At 32.8% G+C, this 19,952-nt stretch overlaps 2 protein-coding genes and 1 non-coding gene across 5 annotated transcripts; 1 reads left to right on the top strand and 2 right to left on the bottom strand.

Annotated features, from left to right (window-relative positions):
* Positions 1-2,613: 2,613 nt before the first annotated feature.
* LOC111018880 (Prefoldin chaperone subunit family protein) lies at positions 2,614-4,736 on the bottom strand. The gene has a single exon (XM_022295140.2). It carries the CDS (start codon positions 4,576-4,578, stop codon positions 2,761-2,763), a length of 1,818 nt encoding a protein of 605 aa, XP_022150832.1. The 5' UTR covers positions 4,579-4,736; the 3' UTR covers positions 2,614-2,760.
* A 2,731-nt stretch (positions 4,737-7,467) lies between these two features.
* On the bottom strand, positions 7,468-11,452 carry RBK2 (ROP binding protein kinases 2). 3 transcript variants are annotated; one of them, XM_022295100.2, is made up of 9 exons: positions 10,925-11,452; positions 9,640-9,749; positions 9,188-9,553; positions 8,840-9,091; positions 8,605-8,762; positions 8,419-8,498; positions 8,195-8,330; positions 7,958-8,107; positions 7,468-7,873 (listed from the first exon to the last, which is right to left on the bottom strand). In XM_022295100.2, exons 1-9 carry the CDS (start codon positions 10,960-10,962, stop codon positions 7,703-7,705), a joined length of 1,461 nt encoding a protein of 486 aa, XP_022150792.1. In that variant the 5' UTR covers positions 10,963-11,452; the 3' UTR covers positions 7,468-7,702. The 3 variants fall into 3 exon arrangements, with proteins under 3 accessions (XP_022150792.1, XP_087984295.1, XP_022150793.1); XM_088128169.1 differs by lacking the exon at positions 10,925-11,452 and adding an exon at positions 10,819-10,838; XM_022295101.2 differs by lacking the exon at positions 10,925-11,452 and adding an exon at positions 10,109-10,782.
* A 5,963-nt stretch (positions 11,453-17,415) lies between these two features.
* On the top strand, positions 17,416-17,497 carry TRNAS-UGA (transfer RNA serine (anticodon UGA)). Its single transcript has one exon. It is a non-coding gene; the product is annotated as a tRNA-Ser (tRNA).
* The last annotated feature ends 2,455 nt before the right edge of the window (positions 17,498-19,952 follow it).

Here is a 19,952-nt window from a genome sequence, read left to right as displayed (position 1 = left end):
ATAATATAATGTATATCATGGATGTATCTGATAATATATATCAGGGGTACATCGAATGTATATCAGAAGTACATCAAATATATATCAGATATAGATTGAATGTATATCATATACAGATATACATTGGATATATATCAGATACAGATATACACTGGATGTATATCAGATATCATAAGGGTAAAATCGGAATAATAAAAATTTCGAAAATAAAAATTCAAATATTTTGCTATATTTGAAATTTTGAAAAGTTTGTGACATTTTTTGAAATACATATATATTTTTGCTAGCCACAACAATTACCCAATTTTTTAAGTACAAAGTGGGATATTCATATATATAAAAAAAAAATACAATATGGAGTGGAGGATTTGAACTCACGATCTCTGAAAATAACATTAAATTCTTGGGTCCACATCAACTGCAACGTGGGTAAATGCAAGATCCATATCATTCACCCTATGACTTTATGAGAAATGGTTTTTATTAATGTGTATAATTTGTGTTAGAATTGTCAAATCGAACATAGCTCAAGTGGTTAAGACACTTATCTATGATCAAAATGAACTAAAGTTGAAAGTATATTAATCAAAATAGTATTTTAACTACCAAAATATAATTTAAATCTATTTCAGTTTATCGTTTATTCTTAATCTATCAATTTATTTCAACTTAACAAGTTATTAAAAAATTAAAGCATATGATTGTATGTAGCATTAAAATATAGGTTTATTTATAGTAATTACTTGAAGTGAACATACTCAATTTGAAAAGTCCATATATGGATACTTAATGAATAATTAACCTATATATGTTGTACTAGTTATACCTATTTCTAAACTAGAGGCCATGAGTTCAAAGTCTTACTATTACAAGTCTTACTATTACATGTTATACTAAAAAATTTTGAATAATCGACCTATATATGTTGAAATTTATTTCCATGAAACCATAAATTAATTATTTAATCTATGCATCCCTCCGTTTGATTCAATTTCCTTATCATTTAGGTCTTGATTGTAACTATTTCGTTTTTAATTTTCTGTTTTTATATTTTTGTTTGTTTAGTCATAATTTCTTGGATATGCTTTCACACTAAAAAAAAAAATGTTTGAATTCTTAGCTAAATTTAAAATATAAAAAATAAGTTATAGAAAACTATTTTGTTTAGTTTTCAAATTTTATCTAATGTTATGAAAACGTTTTTAAAAATAGATAGTAACCTAAAGAAATATAAGGGTTAAAGTGATGTTTACTAGCTTAATTTTAAGACAGAAAGCCAAAAACAAAATTTTAAGAACAGAAAGCCAAAAACAAAATGGTTATGAAAAATACAGAAAAGATAAAGACTAAGGACTAAGAAAGTGAAGAGATGGAATGAGAAAAAAATGGTCAATATTTGTGCAACAAATTCGGTCATGGTCGAATCTGGTCAACGAAGGCGATTGGAATGAGCTTGGGAATCACTTGGCTAGAAAGCGGTGAGGCGCGACCCACAACAAACAAAGGAAGACATGCATAAGAGAAATAAAGATTTTGATGTTCAAGTCCGTTTAAGTTCTACTTTAGTGTAAAGATTGACAAGTCATTTGATCGAGGGTGAAGTGTTCTATTTATAGGTTGAGGATCCAACAATATTGTCTCGAAAGCCGACCTGTCGAGTGAATAAATTTGGGAATGGGCAAGGCCTTCGGCTGAATAGGGGTTTCCATGTAGTTTTACGGTGAAGTATGAATGTCTTTCTTTGGGTGGTCTTTAGAGGAGATCTAGTCCTTCCGACTTTTCTCTATCCTCTATGTTGCAATACTATATATATATATATATTTTTTTTTTTTTTTGGCTCACAAGAGTCTAGAAAATGAGAGAGACTCGGTGAATAGAGAGATCCAATAAAGAGATTGAGGGAGCAAGAGAGATCTAGAGAGACCATGGGAGTGCGAGAGCAATGAAGATGGAGAAAGTCACTTCATCAAATGACTTTTTCTCCGTAATTTTTCTCAAGATTTCTTTTTGTAGCATTGTTACACTCCAATCGTGCTGTGCATCCATGATTTGTCCATAGTCAACTTTTTTATACAAAGTTTAAAAAATCAGATTTTCTTTTTCCATCAAATGAACACTAAACCAATGGGAGAGCTACGACACTATAGAACACCTTACCACAACTCCCCACCCTTTTTCATCTCAAAAACGACATTTGCCATTTTCTTTGCTTTTCTACTCGACCTGTGTCGTTGAACCACATTCTTGCACAATCTGACATGTCAACCTTCATTGACATGTTAAAAATGAAGATCAGAGACTGAGGATGGGAATGCTTTCACTGAAAGAAAAAAAAGTAGTGATGCCAAAATTTAATATTGGAAGAAGACCCATTGTTTGGTTCCCCTCTGGGTTAAGCATAAAGAAGAGTCCCCAAGATATATGATCTTTTAATTCAGTTCCTGCTCTTTTAAACGTTTAATTTAACAATTTATTTCAACTAAGTTTACATGTCGAAAGTACAAGTATGATGTGATATTAAAATATGAGTTTACTAGTTGGAATTTATTTTTCCCAAATGTATTATGAAAGAGCCATTTCAAATGATATAATCTAACTAATTCTACAGGACACTTTAGAAGATGTGTTTTCTCATTGAAATTACCAAATCAGTGATTCAATATTGCTTCACCAAATACAAATCAGTTTGTTAATCTAAGAACTACTGATGGCATTGGCAGTAACAAAGTTAACAAACAAACTACACCTTCGGCCTTAGCCTCAGCGCCCTCTGCTAACATAAACAGCGGAAACAGCAGCCAGAATTGTTGTTGCTGCAGTCATTATGGTGAAGAAGCTCTTCTTCCGTTCCTCCACTCGTGCGGTCTCGAGACGGTGCTTCATTTCTTCCACCATTTTCTCCTTGTTTGTGAAAGATGTTCTAATGGCATTCAAATGTTCAACAAAGGGCTCAGAAGAAGCTTCCCCTACTCCCTTCTCATAGCCATCACAGACAGCCAAACAAGTTTTCTTCAACAATGCCAAAGCTTTCTCTGAATTAGCAACAGCTGATTTTACCTCAGCTTTCAGATCATCTATTCTACGCTGAGCTTCTAACAAGTTTTTCTCCATTGAATCTCTTTCCCCGACCAAGATATCGATCCGTTTCTCCATCTCCTTCTTTATGTTGAGTGAATCCTCTTGAGAAATCATGGCTTCTACAAGCCTACTCTCCTTGTCTTTGAGTAACAAACTCAGCTTCTCAACACTTCCCTTCTCATCACTGAAACTCTTTCTAGCATCGTCCCTCTCAAATGAAACTTCAACTAAAGCGTCTCGAAGACGACTGATTTCGGAGAGTAATTCCTCATTTCTTGCTTTCTCGACGTCACCCAACTCCGTCAAAGAAGTTATAGCTTCTTTGAGTTTACTCGATTCCCTTTGTAACTCTCCAATGATATTCTCTGCTTCCTTTTTCTTCTCCTCCATTTCAACTTTGTCACGGGTGATTACCTCAATCGTGCGTCGCAAGTTCCCCACCTCCTCTTGGACTAGATTCAAATTCAGCTCAAGTGACTCTCTCTGTTGAGTTAACATCTCCATATCTTTTTCCTTCTTCTGCAACTGTTTGACTAGAGCATCAATCTCCATCAGCATGCCATTTTCCTTCTCTATTGCTTCTTCAGTTCTCTTTTCAATCTCAGAAATTCTCTGTTCATTTTCTTTCTTCTCCTGTTTGAAACTGAATGTACTCTCATTCAATTGAACCACTTCCTTCTCTAACTTCAGAATCTCCATTTGAAGGCCATCCTTTTCCCTCTCAATCTCTACTTTCTCCTTCATTTTCTCTTCCATCTTCCTCTCTAAATCTTCAATCACCACAGCTGACTCGTCCAACAACTTCTTAACAGATTCATTTTCTTTCAACAGAGTCCCATTCACAACCTCAATCTCCATTTTTTCACCCATCAACTTCTCGCATTTCCCCTTCAAACCTGCAATCTCTTCCAATGCCATCCTCTCATTTCTCTCCATTTTCCCTCTCAAATCCCCTGTTTCTTCCAACAACCCATCAAAAGCAATCTTCATCGCATCCCTCTCAGAACGCACTCTCCTCCATTTCTCTCTCTCTTCCTCAACTTTCAAAACAAGTTCATTAACCTCAGCCTTCAATAACCCAATCTCCATTTCCTTCAACCTCTCGCTCTCCCTTTTCTCCGCCATTAACCCACAAATCCCCCCACCCATTTCCTCCATTTGACTCTGCAAGAAAACAGAAACCACATTCTTTTCCAAATCCAACCCATAAATCCCCTCACAGGCCTCACCCAGTTCCCCCATTACCTGATTCTTTTCATCAACATTCCGCTTCAAATCGATCTCCAGAGCGTCCTTCGTCTTAACCAGAGCGCCGACCTCCATTCTCCGCTCGTGGGTCTCCTTCACCAAACGATCATTCAGCGATTTCAAGCTCTGCAACTTCAGCACAGAGTCATCCATGGCGGCTCTGGATTGCTCCGGGTCGCTATCCTCCTGCTGCGGCTGATTCTGCATCTGCTTCGGCTCTTTGGCCACTCGGGTAGCTTTCTTTTTGGCCATTTCTTGATTCTTGAACTTTTGAAGGGATTGCGGCTTCTGAAGATAGGGTTTTATGGTGGAGAAGAAGAGGATAACAAACGGCAAGTTGAGGGGGGAAATGGAGGGTTTTTGGTTTTGGGGTTTGAAGAAGAAACTTTTTGGGGAATTTGAAAATTGCTTCGGTTTTAGGAGAACCGTTTAAGAGATGGAGAACTGATTCGGTGTGGACTTTTCTAGGATAGCTTAATTTAAATTCGCCTATACGTTCCTGCCACGTGTCGAATCTATCCACGTGTGTGAGTCTAATTGGGTAACGCGGGTCCCACTCCCGTTCCATTAATTTAGTACATGAATATGAAATTTAGAGTCTTAAATGTAATGCCAAATGCACATGATCTTGGTTTTTAAATTGGTATTTGTACCGACAATATTTTATTTACTCTGTAAAAAAACTGTAATATCTGTGACTTTTCAGAAGAAAAAAAAGGACAAAGTAAAATTCATATATTTTTTTCACAATAAATATTAGAAGCATAGTGACTTATAATATACAAAACTTACAAAATATTATTAATGTGAAAATAAATACTATTGGTAAGAAATCTTCACTCGCTTATAAAGTGTGAAAGGTGTATTTAGAAAATAATTGTAAACAAATGTGCATTGAAAGATATCTAAAAATAATGTGTGTTAAAAAGAGGGTAAAATGCATATTTATTAATTCAAATAAATTTTAAGAATTTCTCGATTTTTTATTATTTTTTTTAAGAAGATCCATCATCAATATTTCCTAAAATTGAAACGACATGAAAATTTTATCAACATCTAGATTGAAATTTTTTTAGTTTTGTAGTTCCAACATTAAATCCTCAATGGAAAGATTGGTTAATGATTTTTGGAAAAATATCTATTTTATGAATTTCTTAATTTATCATGATTATTTCAAAAACGACCGCCGTCAATTTGAAGCATAATATTTTCATCAACATATATAACTCAATGATTATAAATTATAATATATTATTTTTTCTTTGAGAGGGTTCAATTCCTCGTCCACATATTTGTGGCATAAAAAACATAATTTTTTTAGTCCAATATTTAAACCATTGATGGAAAGATTGGTTAATGATTTTCTAGAAAAATATTAATCTTTTTATAATTTTTATAATTTTTCATGATTTTTCAGAAATTATCTTTTTAATATTTCCATGAGCACTGAGGGATAGTATTTTCATAAAACAGAAATATATACATAATTTTATATGCATGTATGAAGGTATGTATGTGTATATGATTGGTTGGAGTTCTAATATTTAAACCTTGGATAATAAGATGGTTTTCTAAAAAAAAAAAAAAAAACTCAAAGTAAGTATAGTTCAATGGTAATTACAGAAAGATTGATTAATTATTTTTGGGGAAAATATTATATTTGTAAATACTTTTTTTTATTAATTGTTTTCATAGTTTTTTTTAAGTCAACAACATATAGGCTGAGATTTGATGATATATACTTATCCAATTTTTTTTCTTTTTTAATAATATATATTATCATCAGTAATATTTAAAAAATGTAGCTACCATCGAAAAACCAAGCTGGTAAATATTAATTTTTTTTCTTTTTTTTTTTAAGTACAACATGTGGGGTATCGAACTTACAACCTATTGGTTGAAGATATATATTAATTCCTACTAAACTCTCATTTTGACAAGCTGGTAAAGATTAGTGGGTTGGAAAAACATTGAATTTCAAATTCTAGACCCCAAATTAATTTTCCATGCCAAAAATAAAGAAAATTGGAGTACAAAGTATGCACTACTAATTCAGCGACGACCATCTTTTTGATTGGTACCGCAGTAGCCCTTTGGTTGGGTATTGGAGCAACATTACCGATTGATAAATCCCTAACTTTAGGTCTTTTTTAAATTGATTCAATTGTGAAATAAATAAAAATTTTAATTAAATATGTGTGTATCTAGGGGTAATTCACTTTGAAGCAACGCCCAGACTGATAAAGTATTCATACCAAAAGGATTATATCCATTGATAAGTTGTGAAGAGTTTAACCATAGATAATCTCTTAACCATCCCATCAAATAAGTGGAAGATCTCGGAGACCCACCAAAGCACGAAAGCCAGAATCAATAAAACCTTCCAAAAAAAAGTTCAAAAATTCCCTGAGTAAGAACCCTTGGATTATCACTTATTCAATGACTGAATATAATGAAAAAAAAGACAAAGAAACGTTTATCCTTTAACCAAAATAAGTATAAACGAAAGAATAAAATTTTTTGAATTTATCACACAATATGGGTTTCAACGAAAGAAATTTAGTCATTAGTAAAGCGCAAGTCAACAAAAGTACTACTCTGAAAAAATTAAAACCTCGAGCTCGAGGCCGAAGTTATCCCATAAAACGCACTACTAATTCTTACATTATCACATGATGTCTCCTTGGGCTAGCCTTTATAAAGTTCCACCCAAGAGATGGCAACAGGGTGGAGTCGGGGGCCATCGCCGTCTCCGTATCCAAAATTTTGAGGGCCGGATTGGGGCGGAGATTCCCCGAACAGGGATGGGTTCCTCACGAAGTACTCGTCCCTGTGTATATATATAAAAATTTTTAATAAATATTTATTAATATTTTAATTATTTAAAAAATATAAACCTTTTCTTTTAAGGAATATTGTTAAATTTAATTAAATACAATTAAAAGTATTTATTAAAATTAATAATGATTATATATAAAAATTAAAAAATTAATAAAATATTAAACAGGGGACGAGGTCAGGGACGGGGTGACCTCCCCCGTCCCCGGTCAAACTGGAGATTCCCCATCCCACCGGGTCAGGTAACCGTGGGGATCTGATCCCGGACGTTGTTTTTTGCCATCTCTGTTTCAGAGACCAAAATAGTTGAAATTTCACCTTCAATTCAACAAAGCTTCATATTTGTGTTCAAACAGTGCAGTACAAGTACAAGGGCTGCTGATCATCCACTATCTGTAATTTTATATTAAAAAGAAAGAAAACTAAACTATGTTTTACTATATTATTAACACATTGCTCTTCCATTTCACTGCCCTCCTACAAACAGCAAGCCCCTTACAAGCAAGCAAAAACCTTCCTTTAGCTTCACTTTCAAGTTTCAAGAATCAAAAGCAAGCTGCCTGTGTCTCTTCAGATCGCTAAGGTATCTCGTCTTGTTGTATTCTTGTGCGTCCAAGAGCTCTTCCGAGTACGTCCGTTGCAGCGACGCCCTTGTGCTCTTCTTTTCACACTCCGCTACATATTTGTCGCCTCTTAGCAGGATGATGACCTGCAATAAACCAGAGCATTACATTACATGTTTGATGAAGAGAAGACGAGGGTGCACTGCACTGTGGTTTTCCTTCCCACTTGCCTGGCTCATCCGAGGTCGGAGGATTGGAGACTGCTCAATGCACAGAGATGCGGTTAGAATCACGCGTTCCATCTCTTCGAGATCATAAGTTTTACCGAGAGAGGGATCGATGAGCTCATCGTGATTGTTGCTATCTAGTAGAGGCTTTGCCTGAAATGAAGAAAACTCAACAGTCCTTAAAGGTATGTTAATGAACTAGGCACTAGTGACATTAGTTTGTTCAAACGTTGTTGTTACCCATAGTACAAGGCTTTGCCGCAATTCGTCCAAGGCTCGACGCCCGGTTATGAGCTCCAACAGTAGAACTCCAAAAGAGTATACATCAGTCTTCTCATCAACTATCCCATGCATGAAATACTCGGGCGCGAAGTATCTGCATCAAACAGATGAGAAATGTGTTTAAAAACAAACAAAAAACAGTACCGCATCAATGAGGAGGAAAATGCAGGCTTACTACTAACCCGAACGTGCCCTCGAATTTCGACACGCTGTAGTGAGTCCATTGTTTGGGTAGCCACTTAGCAAGGCCAAAATCACAAATCTGGATAGATTTGAGTTTAGAATGGTCTCAATGATGAAATAAGATAGAAGCATGAAGTAAAGCTTCAACATTAACATTAAACTAGTATTTAGAACATGAAAGCTACCTGGGGTTCAAAATCTTCTGTAAGCAGAACGTTATCGGCTTTGATATCTCGATGAATGATACGCCTCTGACAATTATCATGAAGATACAGCAGACCATCAGCTATACCGAGAGCGATCTTGTATCTCTTACTCCAATCGAGTTTGCTCGCATTTGGGCCTGGGGGATGTGAATATAAAGGGGTGAATGAGAATTGTACAAACCAAAGAACAGATCAACAAGGTTTAAGGAATCACCATGGAGAAAAGATCCTAAACTTCCATTTTGAGATAATTTGAAAACAAGGTGCATGCCCCCGTCGATGCCACAACCGATCAACTTGGCAGTGTTAGGATGATCGATGTGAGCAATGATGCCGAGCTCGGATAAGAAACACACAGTTCTCTCATCTGGCGCTCCTTTGGTCAGCCTCTTCACTGCTATCAGTTGCCCGTCTTGTAAACGGCCCTTGTAAACCTCGGCGTAGCCACCTTTTCCAATCAAATTTTCTACAAAAACGAACAAGAGAACCATGAAGAACAATAAACGGTGTTGTTGACACCAAACTTAGAGTCAAAAGTGATGAAATACGAACTGCAACCAACCATGGCTGAATTTGTTGGTTGCAGCTTGGAGCTCGGAGAAAGTAAAGTTTCCCAATGAGGACTTGAACTTGTACAAGTCACTTAGCCCCGGATTATCCCTGCCACTCCTGGCCACTCTTCTCGATATCTTCAGCACCCCAAGGGGAGGAAAAGAGGCTAGGCGTCGAAACGATCTCTTTTTCCATAATTTAAAGAACTTTTTCCAGTGAGAAAGAGCCCTTGAGTGTGAATGTTGAGTCTCAGATTCAGGGTTACCATCGTTTGAAGGATCGGGATCAAATTCCGAACTCTGTAAGCTGGCTTCCAAAACTCCTCTAGGGGATGATGCATCATGTTTCTCAATTTCCAGGTCAAAACATCTCAATTCTACATAAAAAGCACATGAAACCAATAATTCAGCAGCCTAAATGATGTACCTATAATAGAAGTTCGTAGAACCAAAAAATATTCACCTCGAGCTGAAGCAGATGGAAACATATTGCTCCGCATTTTTTGCTTCCCATAAGTAGCCATGTATAGTGGAGGTCTTTTGGCTACTTCACCCATACGCCTATCATTCTCCCTATAAAACAACATAGAATAGTCAAAATCTCAACATCAAGTGTAAATGTTTTAATAAGTTTACAAAAGACCCTAATGAGAATTCTACTCATACTGAAATACGAAGAAAGCTATTATTTTTTCTTGTCTCAATATTAGTGATATCGGCCGATCAGCCTATACCACTTGAATAGGATCTCTTCTGTGACCTTGAATTCCCAGTGGTATCGACCTACCGGGCCCCACCTGAGGAGATTTCAACTACGTTTTTTACTTTTGATAATTGGAGGTCGGAGCTTTACCCTCATATACTAGGAAACTCACACCTACCTAAAGCTCAGACTCGAAGAGATATCAAAGGTGTTTTCTTATTAAGCTCACCTGAAAGTTTGAACATGCGACCTCTGGGGAGGTGTTACTCAGAGACCGCATGCCCTTGCCAACGAGGCTACCCCTTGGGAGCTTACTTCTACTGCCCTAACTAAGAAACATCAAGAATTTATGCTGAAGGCTCAAACCCAGAACCTTCAAGAATTCCCCTCCAAACATCCCAAAAAGAGTGATTACAACCACAAAAAAGGTCATAAGACTCACATAACTCAGTTGGTATTGCTTTTGCATTCTTAAAGGTCATCCTCCTTTAGAGTTATAACTATTTAAAATGTTTTCTTTTTTTTTTTTTTCACAGATAAAGCAATGCAACAATATGCTTTTCATCAACAACAGATAGCAAATCCTCAACATACTCATTCTCAAATCTCAAATGAACAAACATATCAAAGAAAAACAGACTAATACATAGTTTTCAGCTTCCCTCCTCATAAACAGAGTTCACAAAAAGCCAACTCTCTTGTCCCCCTTTTCCAAAAAGGAGAATAAAAAGGGACAAAAGGCATTCTAGATTACATTATTTGGAGAAACACAAGCATGGAAAATCCCCATCATCCCAAAGGGGCCAAAATCTCAAGCAACCCAAAAGAGCCAAACAAAAAAGGACAAAAAGAAATCAGATATCCACAAAATCTCCACAGCCACACCCCAGAAATCCAGAAGGTACGTAATTTTCCACTAGAAATGAGCAAATAACATACACCCAGAAACCAAACGCATGCAAAATCAAAAAAGAAAGTCCCCAAATCCTCATCAGAGCAGAAGAAGAAGCTGAAAATGAAAGAGAGTCAAGGGAAATGGGAATACCATGGAGCAGGAGGTTTGCGAAACGTATCATTCTCCATGGGAAAGACTCTCAAATAGACAGAGACAGAGACACAGACTGAGAGAGGACAATGGAGAAAAAGACAGAAAAGGAAGGGCCAGGTAGGAGTTAGCCTATCGATGAGGCTCCATTAGAGGGGCAGAGGAGGAAATTTGGATGAAATGAAAAGTACCCAGGAGTTTTTGTTTGGGAGGCTAGGGAAAGGGAAAAGGAAAAGGAAATGGAAATGGGTTACCATGGTGGGGTGAAAAGAGAAAAGGGACGATGGCTAAAAATGGAGAAATCTGAGTGGGAAAAAGAAAAACTCTGATTTTCTTCGCTGTATGGTGAGAGGAGGCAGGTTCGAGGACATGGGCGCGGGAGTTTCGCCAACGGGGAGGTATTTGGTACGGCTGGTGAATGGCTCTACAGCGACTTCTGCTCTCAAACCTTCAAAAATGGCAGAGGAGAGAGAAAGAATGACACAGCAAGAACAGGAACAGAGAGAGAAAGAGATCAAATCAAGCTTTTTAATCAGACTTATTTTTCATTTTCGGCTTGCCCATCAACCAATTGAGTGTAATGGAGTTAAAGTTAAACAATTAATATATATTTTTTAAATATTTTAAGTTTAATAATTGCGGGCAGGAGACTAAATCATCAATCTTAAAGAAGATAATAACCGTGTATACAATCAACTATGGTCGAATTGATATGTTAATTAGATCATTCTTTAATGACAAATTGATTTTATTTTTATTCGGTTATCAAATTTTAAGATAAGTGTATATGCCTCCATTTGGATTCTACGATGTTTAAAATTTCAATGTTTGGTTAAATAGCATAATATGTTTCTAAAATTTATTTATACCTATTTGAAAATTTACTCATTTTTCTCTATTTTTTATTTAAATATGGACTTTAGCATCGTTTATTAAGACTATTAGTTAGATAAATAATACCAACAAATTGCTACATAATTAGAATATGCCCACATTCAATATTTAAGGACCTGTAATAATTGAGAAAATTTCTATTAGAAATAAAATTATAAATACCAAATTAAAGTTAAAGTTCTACCGATAAGGAAAAATTTGATAATTTAACCCATAATTTATTTGTTTTGTTTATACTTTTTTGTTTAATTTAAAAAAGGAATGAATTCATGGCAAAAAAAGAAAAAAAAAACTACGCTGTTAGAAAGTAAATTACAAAATAAAAAATTTGAAGGTAATAAATTTCTTTTTCAGAAATAGAAAATTAAAAATGAAAGGATTATTAAACCGTCATAAATATACAATAAACATGTGTCGATAAAATTTAATTTGGAATTTATAAATCGCCCCCAAAAGTTTTTCTGTATTAAATATTGTCTCTGCCTAACTCTTCAAATTTTCAAATGTGCCCAAAGTAACTGATGGCGACCTGCCAAAAAACAATAAATTTGTAATTAATTGAAAAGTACTACCTTTCCTTTGCCACTTGGATTCTAAAGTTATGACTTATGACGTCATTATTTAATTTCTTTTTATGTTCTAATAAAGAGAATGGAAAAAAATATAAATTTTATATTTTAATTAACATATATATTTTTTAATTAAATATGAAAAACAAAATTTAACAATAGCCCTAAATCATGATAGATTTCGTTTTCCATCCCCACCAAACAAAAGTATTTTATAACCCAACAAAATTGAAATAATTAATATCAACCATAAGCTATGTTTGATTTTATAAGGTGAATATAATTTAAATATATTTATAAAACTAGATCCATAGAGGCTAAAGGCGATTAAGTCTTTTACTATTATAAATATGTTTTTTATAAAATTAGTCGAATTTAAAGAATTATTAATAAAAATATTATATTTATGAATTCAAGTAAATATTTTTAAAGTGTTTGTAAAAATGGTTGGAGGAAGAAAAAGAGAGTAGTGGACATAAAATGCGGGTAAATATGGGCCCATGGTTGGTAAATATAATATTAGTTGAAGGACTTAAAAGAAAAAGAGCTTGGCACTATTCCCAACTTGAGAAAAAATGGGGTGCAGAATGTTGTTTTGTCTCCATAGCATGGACCATATCATATGAATATGATCATATAATAATAGTAGTGGTAGTAGTAACATTTTTAATTTAAAAAAGAAATAATAGATTCAAGTGAGAAAAATAATGCAGAATAGTTGGTTAAAATATCAATTACCGTTGAACTATGTTTGTTTTGGCATCAATTAAAATTTTGGAGGTTCTAATCACCACCTCTAACATATGGTTGGACTTTAAAATTAAACAAATTTCTTTCCATTACAGTCTTCAAAGAGATAAAATTACATGTCAAATGAACTTCTTAATAATAAATATAACAAATGTGTGGATGAGAAATTGAACCTCTAACATCTACGACGAAATGAGCAAGATGTTTTAACCGATAAGTTAGGCTCATGTTGGCATTATGTAAATGGATTAGAAGAAAAAGACAAATAAAATTATAGTTTGGACTATTTTAACTTGATTATGTGCAACTATATATTTAAAGGGCACACGCGTTGGATCAATGAGAGTGAGTGCATACAAGACCAGACACGTGAGCTCTCACACCTCCCGAAGACGATCTATTAAGTTAAGTCGTTTCCTAAACTAAGAAAGAAACATTCCGTTATTTTTAGATGTGTTCGGGACATTCTATTAATGTCAATGACTTTTTTAGAATGTATTCATTCAATCAAAACAAAAACAAAAAAGATATATCACCATTTTACATTGTTTATTCTCCCAGTTAGCTCAATAGTTGTGTCACTACTAAGTTTTTTTTATTGCACTCATTTAATATAACAATTTAATAGGTACAAAATTGAAAATTTAGAGACCTAGTAAGTATTTTTAAATTTGAAATTTGAATAAATTACAAATCTTGAAAATTTAAGGACTAAATTTGTAATTTGAATCCTTTTCAATCTCACCGAATAAAAATTAAAATAATATAAATGATTTGTCATGTCTTGAAGAGGTGAGATATAGATAGAGACGTGTGAAAAGGAACTTTTTTTTTTCTTTTTTTTTTTTTTATAGTTCCATGAAATGTAAAATCAAAATAAAAGTGGATGGATGGAAGAATGGGGCAAGGTTTTGCCGGTTGCTGCCGTTACATTGCTCAGTATGGAGAGTGACCCAAATGGGGCAACCGTTTTAGATAACTCCATTTTTGATTTCGTCATATGCATACAAAAAGGGGTTCATTTCTTGCCAATTTTGGGATTTCAATTCAGAAATTTGATGCCATGTTGAGTGTAAATTAAGTCAATTTTGATTCCTTTTTGGAAATTGTACAAGTGGGTTACACTTGCAACTAATCAATATTTGAATTTAAATCGGGAATCAAAATTGTAAATTAGTTTGATTTTGATGGTTGAATTTGTATCGTTAATCAAATGTTAATCGAGTATCGTACGAGTAGGTCGATGTCGACTCCTTTTGACAAACGTGTAAGGAGGAGTAGTGAGATTTAAACTTTGATGGAAACTATAAATCAATTAGATTTTGCAGATGGAGTCATCACTGATGAGCCGAGTTTAATTACGACATTTTGGTTTTTTTTTTTTTTTGACAAAAGTGCAAGTGAATTTGCGAGATTTTAACTTTTTGGTGAAAAGTACAAAACAATTAGATTTTGTCGGTTAAATATCATCACTAATGAATTCGGTATAGTCATGGTTTCTTTTATAAAGATGTACAAGTAAATATGAGAACTTATAAACCACGTTAGTTTTATCGATTGAGTCATCATTAACGAGTTCGGTTTAATGATTCGGTTTGCAAGTTACATTGTTTTTTCTTTTCTTTACACTTTTGCAAGTTAGATTTAAGTTTTAGGTGAAAATTATAAACTAACTAAGTTCTCTCAATTGAAGCATCATTCAGGAGTTTAGAACTAATTTGGTTTATTTGCATTATTTTTAGATAAAAAGTAGAAGTAATTAAATTTGAATCAATAAATTAAATTTTACTAATTGAATTGTAAGGCGATTCGAATCTCTGCTTCATATATTAGTCTGGTCCACTAAAGCTGAACTAGATCACTTCATTTGAATGAAATCCACTATAGTTATCAAATTGATGATTAATAAGGAAAATTAGGCCATAAGAAATGGAAACTTGAAAAGTATTTTTTTTCCCTTGAAATAATTGGTAACCATAGGTCAAGTTCAATTGAGATAAAGTGGGCTTTCCCTGTCTGTGCCCTCTGGCAAGGCACATGGAGGATGGCAAAGAAGAGCAATTTTCCTTTTTTTTTTAAGAAACCTTTTCTTTTCCTTTTTAATTAATGTTTTTGTTTTAATTTAAAAAATAAAACAAAATTTCCAAAACTATCCTAAGTGATTATTCTAACCATCGATAAGGTGTATCAATTTTTACCAAACTTTCAATTTCATAAAATTGCAAGATTTTCATTTTAGAAATGGTTGAAAAAAGATAAAACATTTTGGTATAAAATTGACAAAATTATGACAAAAATGATACTAGAGCGAGTTTTTTTTTGTTGTTGACATTTGTAAGTTTTGGAGGAGTTAATTTAGTGGTCTATTTTGTGTATTAATAATCAAACTTTATTTATGCCAAACTTGATTTTCTTTAAATCACATAATGTCTTAGAGTTGTTTACGGTGGGTGAATTAGCAAAAATTGAATAGATGGTAATTTTTTTGCGACGTTGATCTTAATCTATGGTTAAATTGGACCAAAATTAAAAGTTTAGAATTAAAATTAATACAACTTACCAAGGTAAGGGTGAAAAATGAAAACTTCCCTATCTTTTAGAATAGGTAAAAGTAATTTTTCTATCAAAATCATGAAATCACTACTAAGGCACTAATAATATTTACTTTTACAAGTCACTCAAATAAAGGGTAAAATCCTCGACTCTTTTGAGAAATAAATAATGTCTCGTAAACGACTTTTTTTAATAAAACTATAGGTGTCTAAACCAGTTGAGCCATATATGATAAACTTCATATTTACAACGTTTGTGCTCGACATTTAATTAATTGATTACAAGCATGACAACGGGGCACACGATTTCAACAGAGCTCTCCCTGCAAGCAGTACAAAAAATTAAATTAGGGCATTTATTAACGTGTGATACACATGCCCAAGAAGGGGAAATTTTTCATGTGAATTAATACTCTCAATTTTATTTTTGAGGGATATTTGTTATATTTGGTTAATTTTTTTTAGATATTTTTATTTGTTCGTTAAATTGACACGAGTGAGTGACATTTCTATTATATTATTAATATTTAAAAATTAACTAAATATAATAAATATGAACGTTTTTTTAGACAATAATAAATATCGACGTTAATGATAGACATAATACAAATGTTAGCTTATTTTAAAAAATATTAAAATATTTATTTATTAATTTTCTTAAAAATGTCTATTGACATCTACATTTTTTTAGTATAACATGTGGGGTGGAGATCGAACTTACAACTTTTTGATTGGAGATATGTGCAGTTACAGTTAAGCTACAGTTAAGCTATGTTCGATTTAGCATCGTTATATTAGTCTTAAATGTTGGTGGCGTGATTGATAATAAACATGAGCATATCACAAGAGTACACAATATTTCTGATTTTTTTTTTCAAAGAGAATAGTGTGATGGAGAATTGAGATACACTAAGAGAGGAAGACATTTTACGAATAAAAAAGAATTATGATTTTTCTGCTCATCTAATTTTTTTTTTAAACAAAGGGTAACATAAGACTAAAATTTTCATCTATACAAGTTTGAAATGTTTTATTTTTATTATTAAAACTTTGCGAGGATGCAATAATTATTATATTTAAGAATATTTTATTTAAGTTATCCTTAAATTAAGCCTATGATAAGTTAATAAAATATATTTTAATATCACATCATCATTTTGTCAATAAATTTTAATATAGTGGAGACTTAATTATGAAAAAGAAAAATATTAAAAAAGATAAAATTAGTAATGAAATTGAAAACGAGTCGGTGTACCTTTTGATGATGATATGATATTATCACCGGATAGATAAAGATTAGAAATTGTTGAATCAATTGCTCTTCCAAAATATATAGTTGATAATACCACTTAGGGGTGCCAAAATAAAACGAGGTACCAAACTACATTATATTACTTTTAATTGCTCTACCCTCTACGATCATCTTTACAAGGAATTGAAATAATGCCAACGCTAAAAGTAAAGTAATATTGTGACAGAAAATTAAACTGTGTTTAGGTAGTTAAATACAAAAACACAAAAAAGTTTAAAAAAATGAAAAAAAAAATAATGCCAACGTTAAAGAAGGTAAAGTAATATTGTGACAGAAAATTAAACTATGTTTAGGTAATTAAATACAAAAACACAGAAAAGTTTAAAAAAATGGAAAAATGAAAATGAAGTCTGTTTAGAAAAAGTGAACACATTAGGATTATATTAAAATGTAACGAACCAAATAGGCATCAAAGTCGATATGTCCGAGTGGTTAAGGAGACAGACTTGAAATCTGTTGGGCTTCGCCCGCGCAGGTTCGAACCCTGCTGTCGACGTTTTTTAATTTTTTACCATCTTTTTTTTCGTTTCTATTTCTAATTATATCTTTTTTTTTTAATTTCTAATTTTTTCTATTTTTGTTGGTTTCTATTTCTTAAAATCGTATTAATGCCCAGAAATTATATCGTTACTATTTCTAATTATATCTCCTTTTTTTATTTCTAATTTTTTCTATCTTTTTTTGGTTTCTATTTCTAATTTTTTTCTATTTCTTAAAATCGTATTAACGCCCAGAAATTATCAAAACATTATATATAATATATATATCTATATTTATTTATTTATTGTCACATTATTTTCTAAAAAGTACTAAAACAGAAATTATTTTCTCAAAAAAAAAACAGAAATTATATTTTTTTGTGTTTTAATACCTTCTATTTTTTTGGAAGCAATGGTATTTTCATGGATAACAAGTTCAAAAAGCAAATTACATAAATATTTTATGCCAAATCGAACATAGTTAATTAGTTAACGTAAAGTAACACTATGCAAAAAGTCAAATTTTCAAAATTTCTATTTCTCCGGTTGTTAATGAACTAAAAAATATATAAAAATAAATCAACCATGGCTATATGTATGACACCCAATATTTACGGCTCTAGGAAAAAAGACCAACTTTATTGATCTTAATTTGGAGTTAAGTTAATATATTTGTATATAAAGAGATAGAAATTTGTGAATGATAAGTTACCATTATGTAGTGATCTACAAGTATTGTTAATTTTTCTCCAAACAGATGAGAATGACTCATAAGAAGAATATTAAGAATATATATACTTTTCACTATCGTTATACTTGATTATATATTGTCATTTTTTTTTTGTTCTTTCAATCTTGTTCTTTCATTCTTTATGTTGTGGATCTTGTAGATTAAAAACGAAATTTAAGAACAATACAAATATAAAGAACAAAAATTATATATACGTAGCAAAAAAAACTAATGAACAACTAAAAACTTTTGTCAGCAAAATACTTATAGCTAATTCATATGAGAATGAGATGATGAAGCTTTTTTTTTCTTTATTTTTAGATTGGATTTTCGTTTAAGTTTATCAATATATATTTATAGATTCCGTCTCAAAATCTGAGAAGTAGTCCATGTTTATTAGAGATATTTGTTAGATTCATTTTCCTTTTAACGTGGAATTTGATCCTTAATTAACAGCCCATATTTAATATCAAAATTATTTATTTCTCAGGTACAAGATACTATCATTACCGCTTGGACAATTAGACATCCAACCCATAATCGCAACGACCCAATTGCAAGAGTGGAGCTCTACCAACTGAGCTATATCCCCGAGTCAAGTGGGGCCTGCATGAAGGAGTCAAATGTTTCTTCTATTCTTTTATTCTTTTCCTTGGCGTAGCTGGGCCATCCTGGACTTGAACTAGAGACCTCGCCCGTGAAGTAAATCATCGCACCTACGATCCAACCAATTGGGAGGTCTCACGAGTCAAGTCTTTATCCATTACTTTTTTAGAGTTATAATGGGGCCAGCAGCAAGTGATGCAATGAACTTAGGAATTTGGGAATTGAAGCATTTTATCAAATGTTTCTGAATGGATTGAGATGAAAACTCAAAATTATTCATTGTTTTCCTCAATCTCATTTATTACAACACCCAAAAGCCCTAGCTAGCTAAAATCCAACTAAATGAATTTACACTTATCTTTTCAACAGAATCCCATGATGTCTGTGGCTTTTTCTAGCTGTGTATGTTACTTAGCCAACTTTTTCACCTGGTCTGTTTCTGAACAATATTCCAAAAAGATGACACAACTTTTTACTTTCAAAAGTTTAGACCATTTTATGTTTCGAGTTATTTATTTATTTTTTGAAAATCAAATTAAACTTGAATGTGTTTGTCTCTATCATCCTAACAAGTGACTGTTGAAGTAAAATTTTTACGTTTGTTTTTTCTCGAATCTAAATCATGATCAAACTCTTTCTGCCATCACTTCATCTAGAATAGTCAAATATTTTATTGTAATATGAAAAATTATTGATACGTGATTCTGATCGGGATTGACACGTTGATTGATTGTGTGATATGGACTCTGAGGTGAGCTATACATACATGCACCTGCAAATAGAATCTCGCACTAGGACAGTATTGAGAAGTATTATGATGTGTGGGGCTCTATCACTATAGTGTACGTACCTATCATTTAACGGATTGTTTGCGGGCAATTGTAAGATCTTCTAAACGCATAAATCGTCATTATATAAAATATGTCCACGAATTTTCTGTCAGTCAAAATCTTCTCCAAGTCTGAACCAAGCTAAGCCAAAGACAGAGAGATCCTTCATCCTCATATTTGAAGTGTAAGAACGGACGTCCATACACATTTGTCCTAGCGGGAGAAAAAAAGACCCTGCATTTGATTTTGACCTACCACACATAAACATTTTAGTGACTCTAAATATATATATAGAAGCAAGTATTG

Source organism: Momordica charantia (genome assembly GCF_013281855.1).
Source record: "Momordica charantia cultivar OHB3-1 chromosome 8 unlocalized genomic scaffold, Mcharantia_2.0 BLBB01000008.1, whole genome shotgun sequence".
In the NCBI taxonomy this organism is placed as follows: domain Eukaryota; kingdom Viridiplantae; phylum Streptophyta; class Magnoliopsida; order Cucurbitales; family Cucurbitaceae; genus Momordica; species Momordica charantia.
Note: the sequence above shows the minus strand (reverse complement) of the source record. Positions and strands in the feature narration are given on the sequence as shown.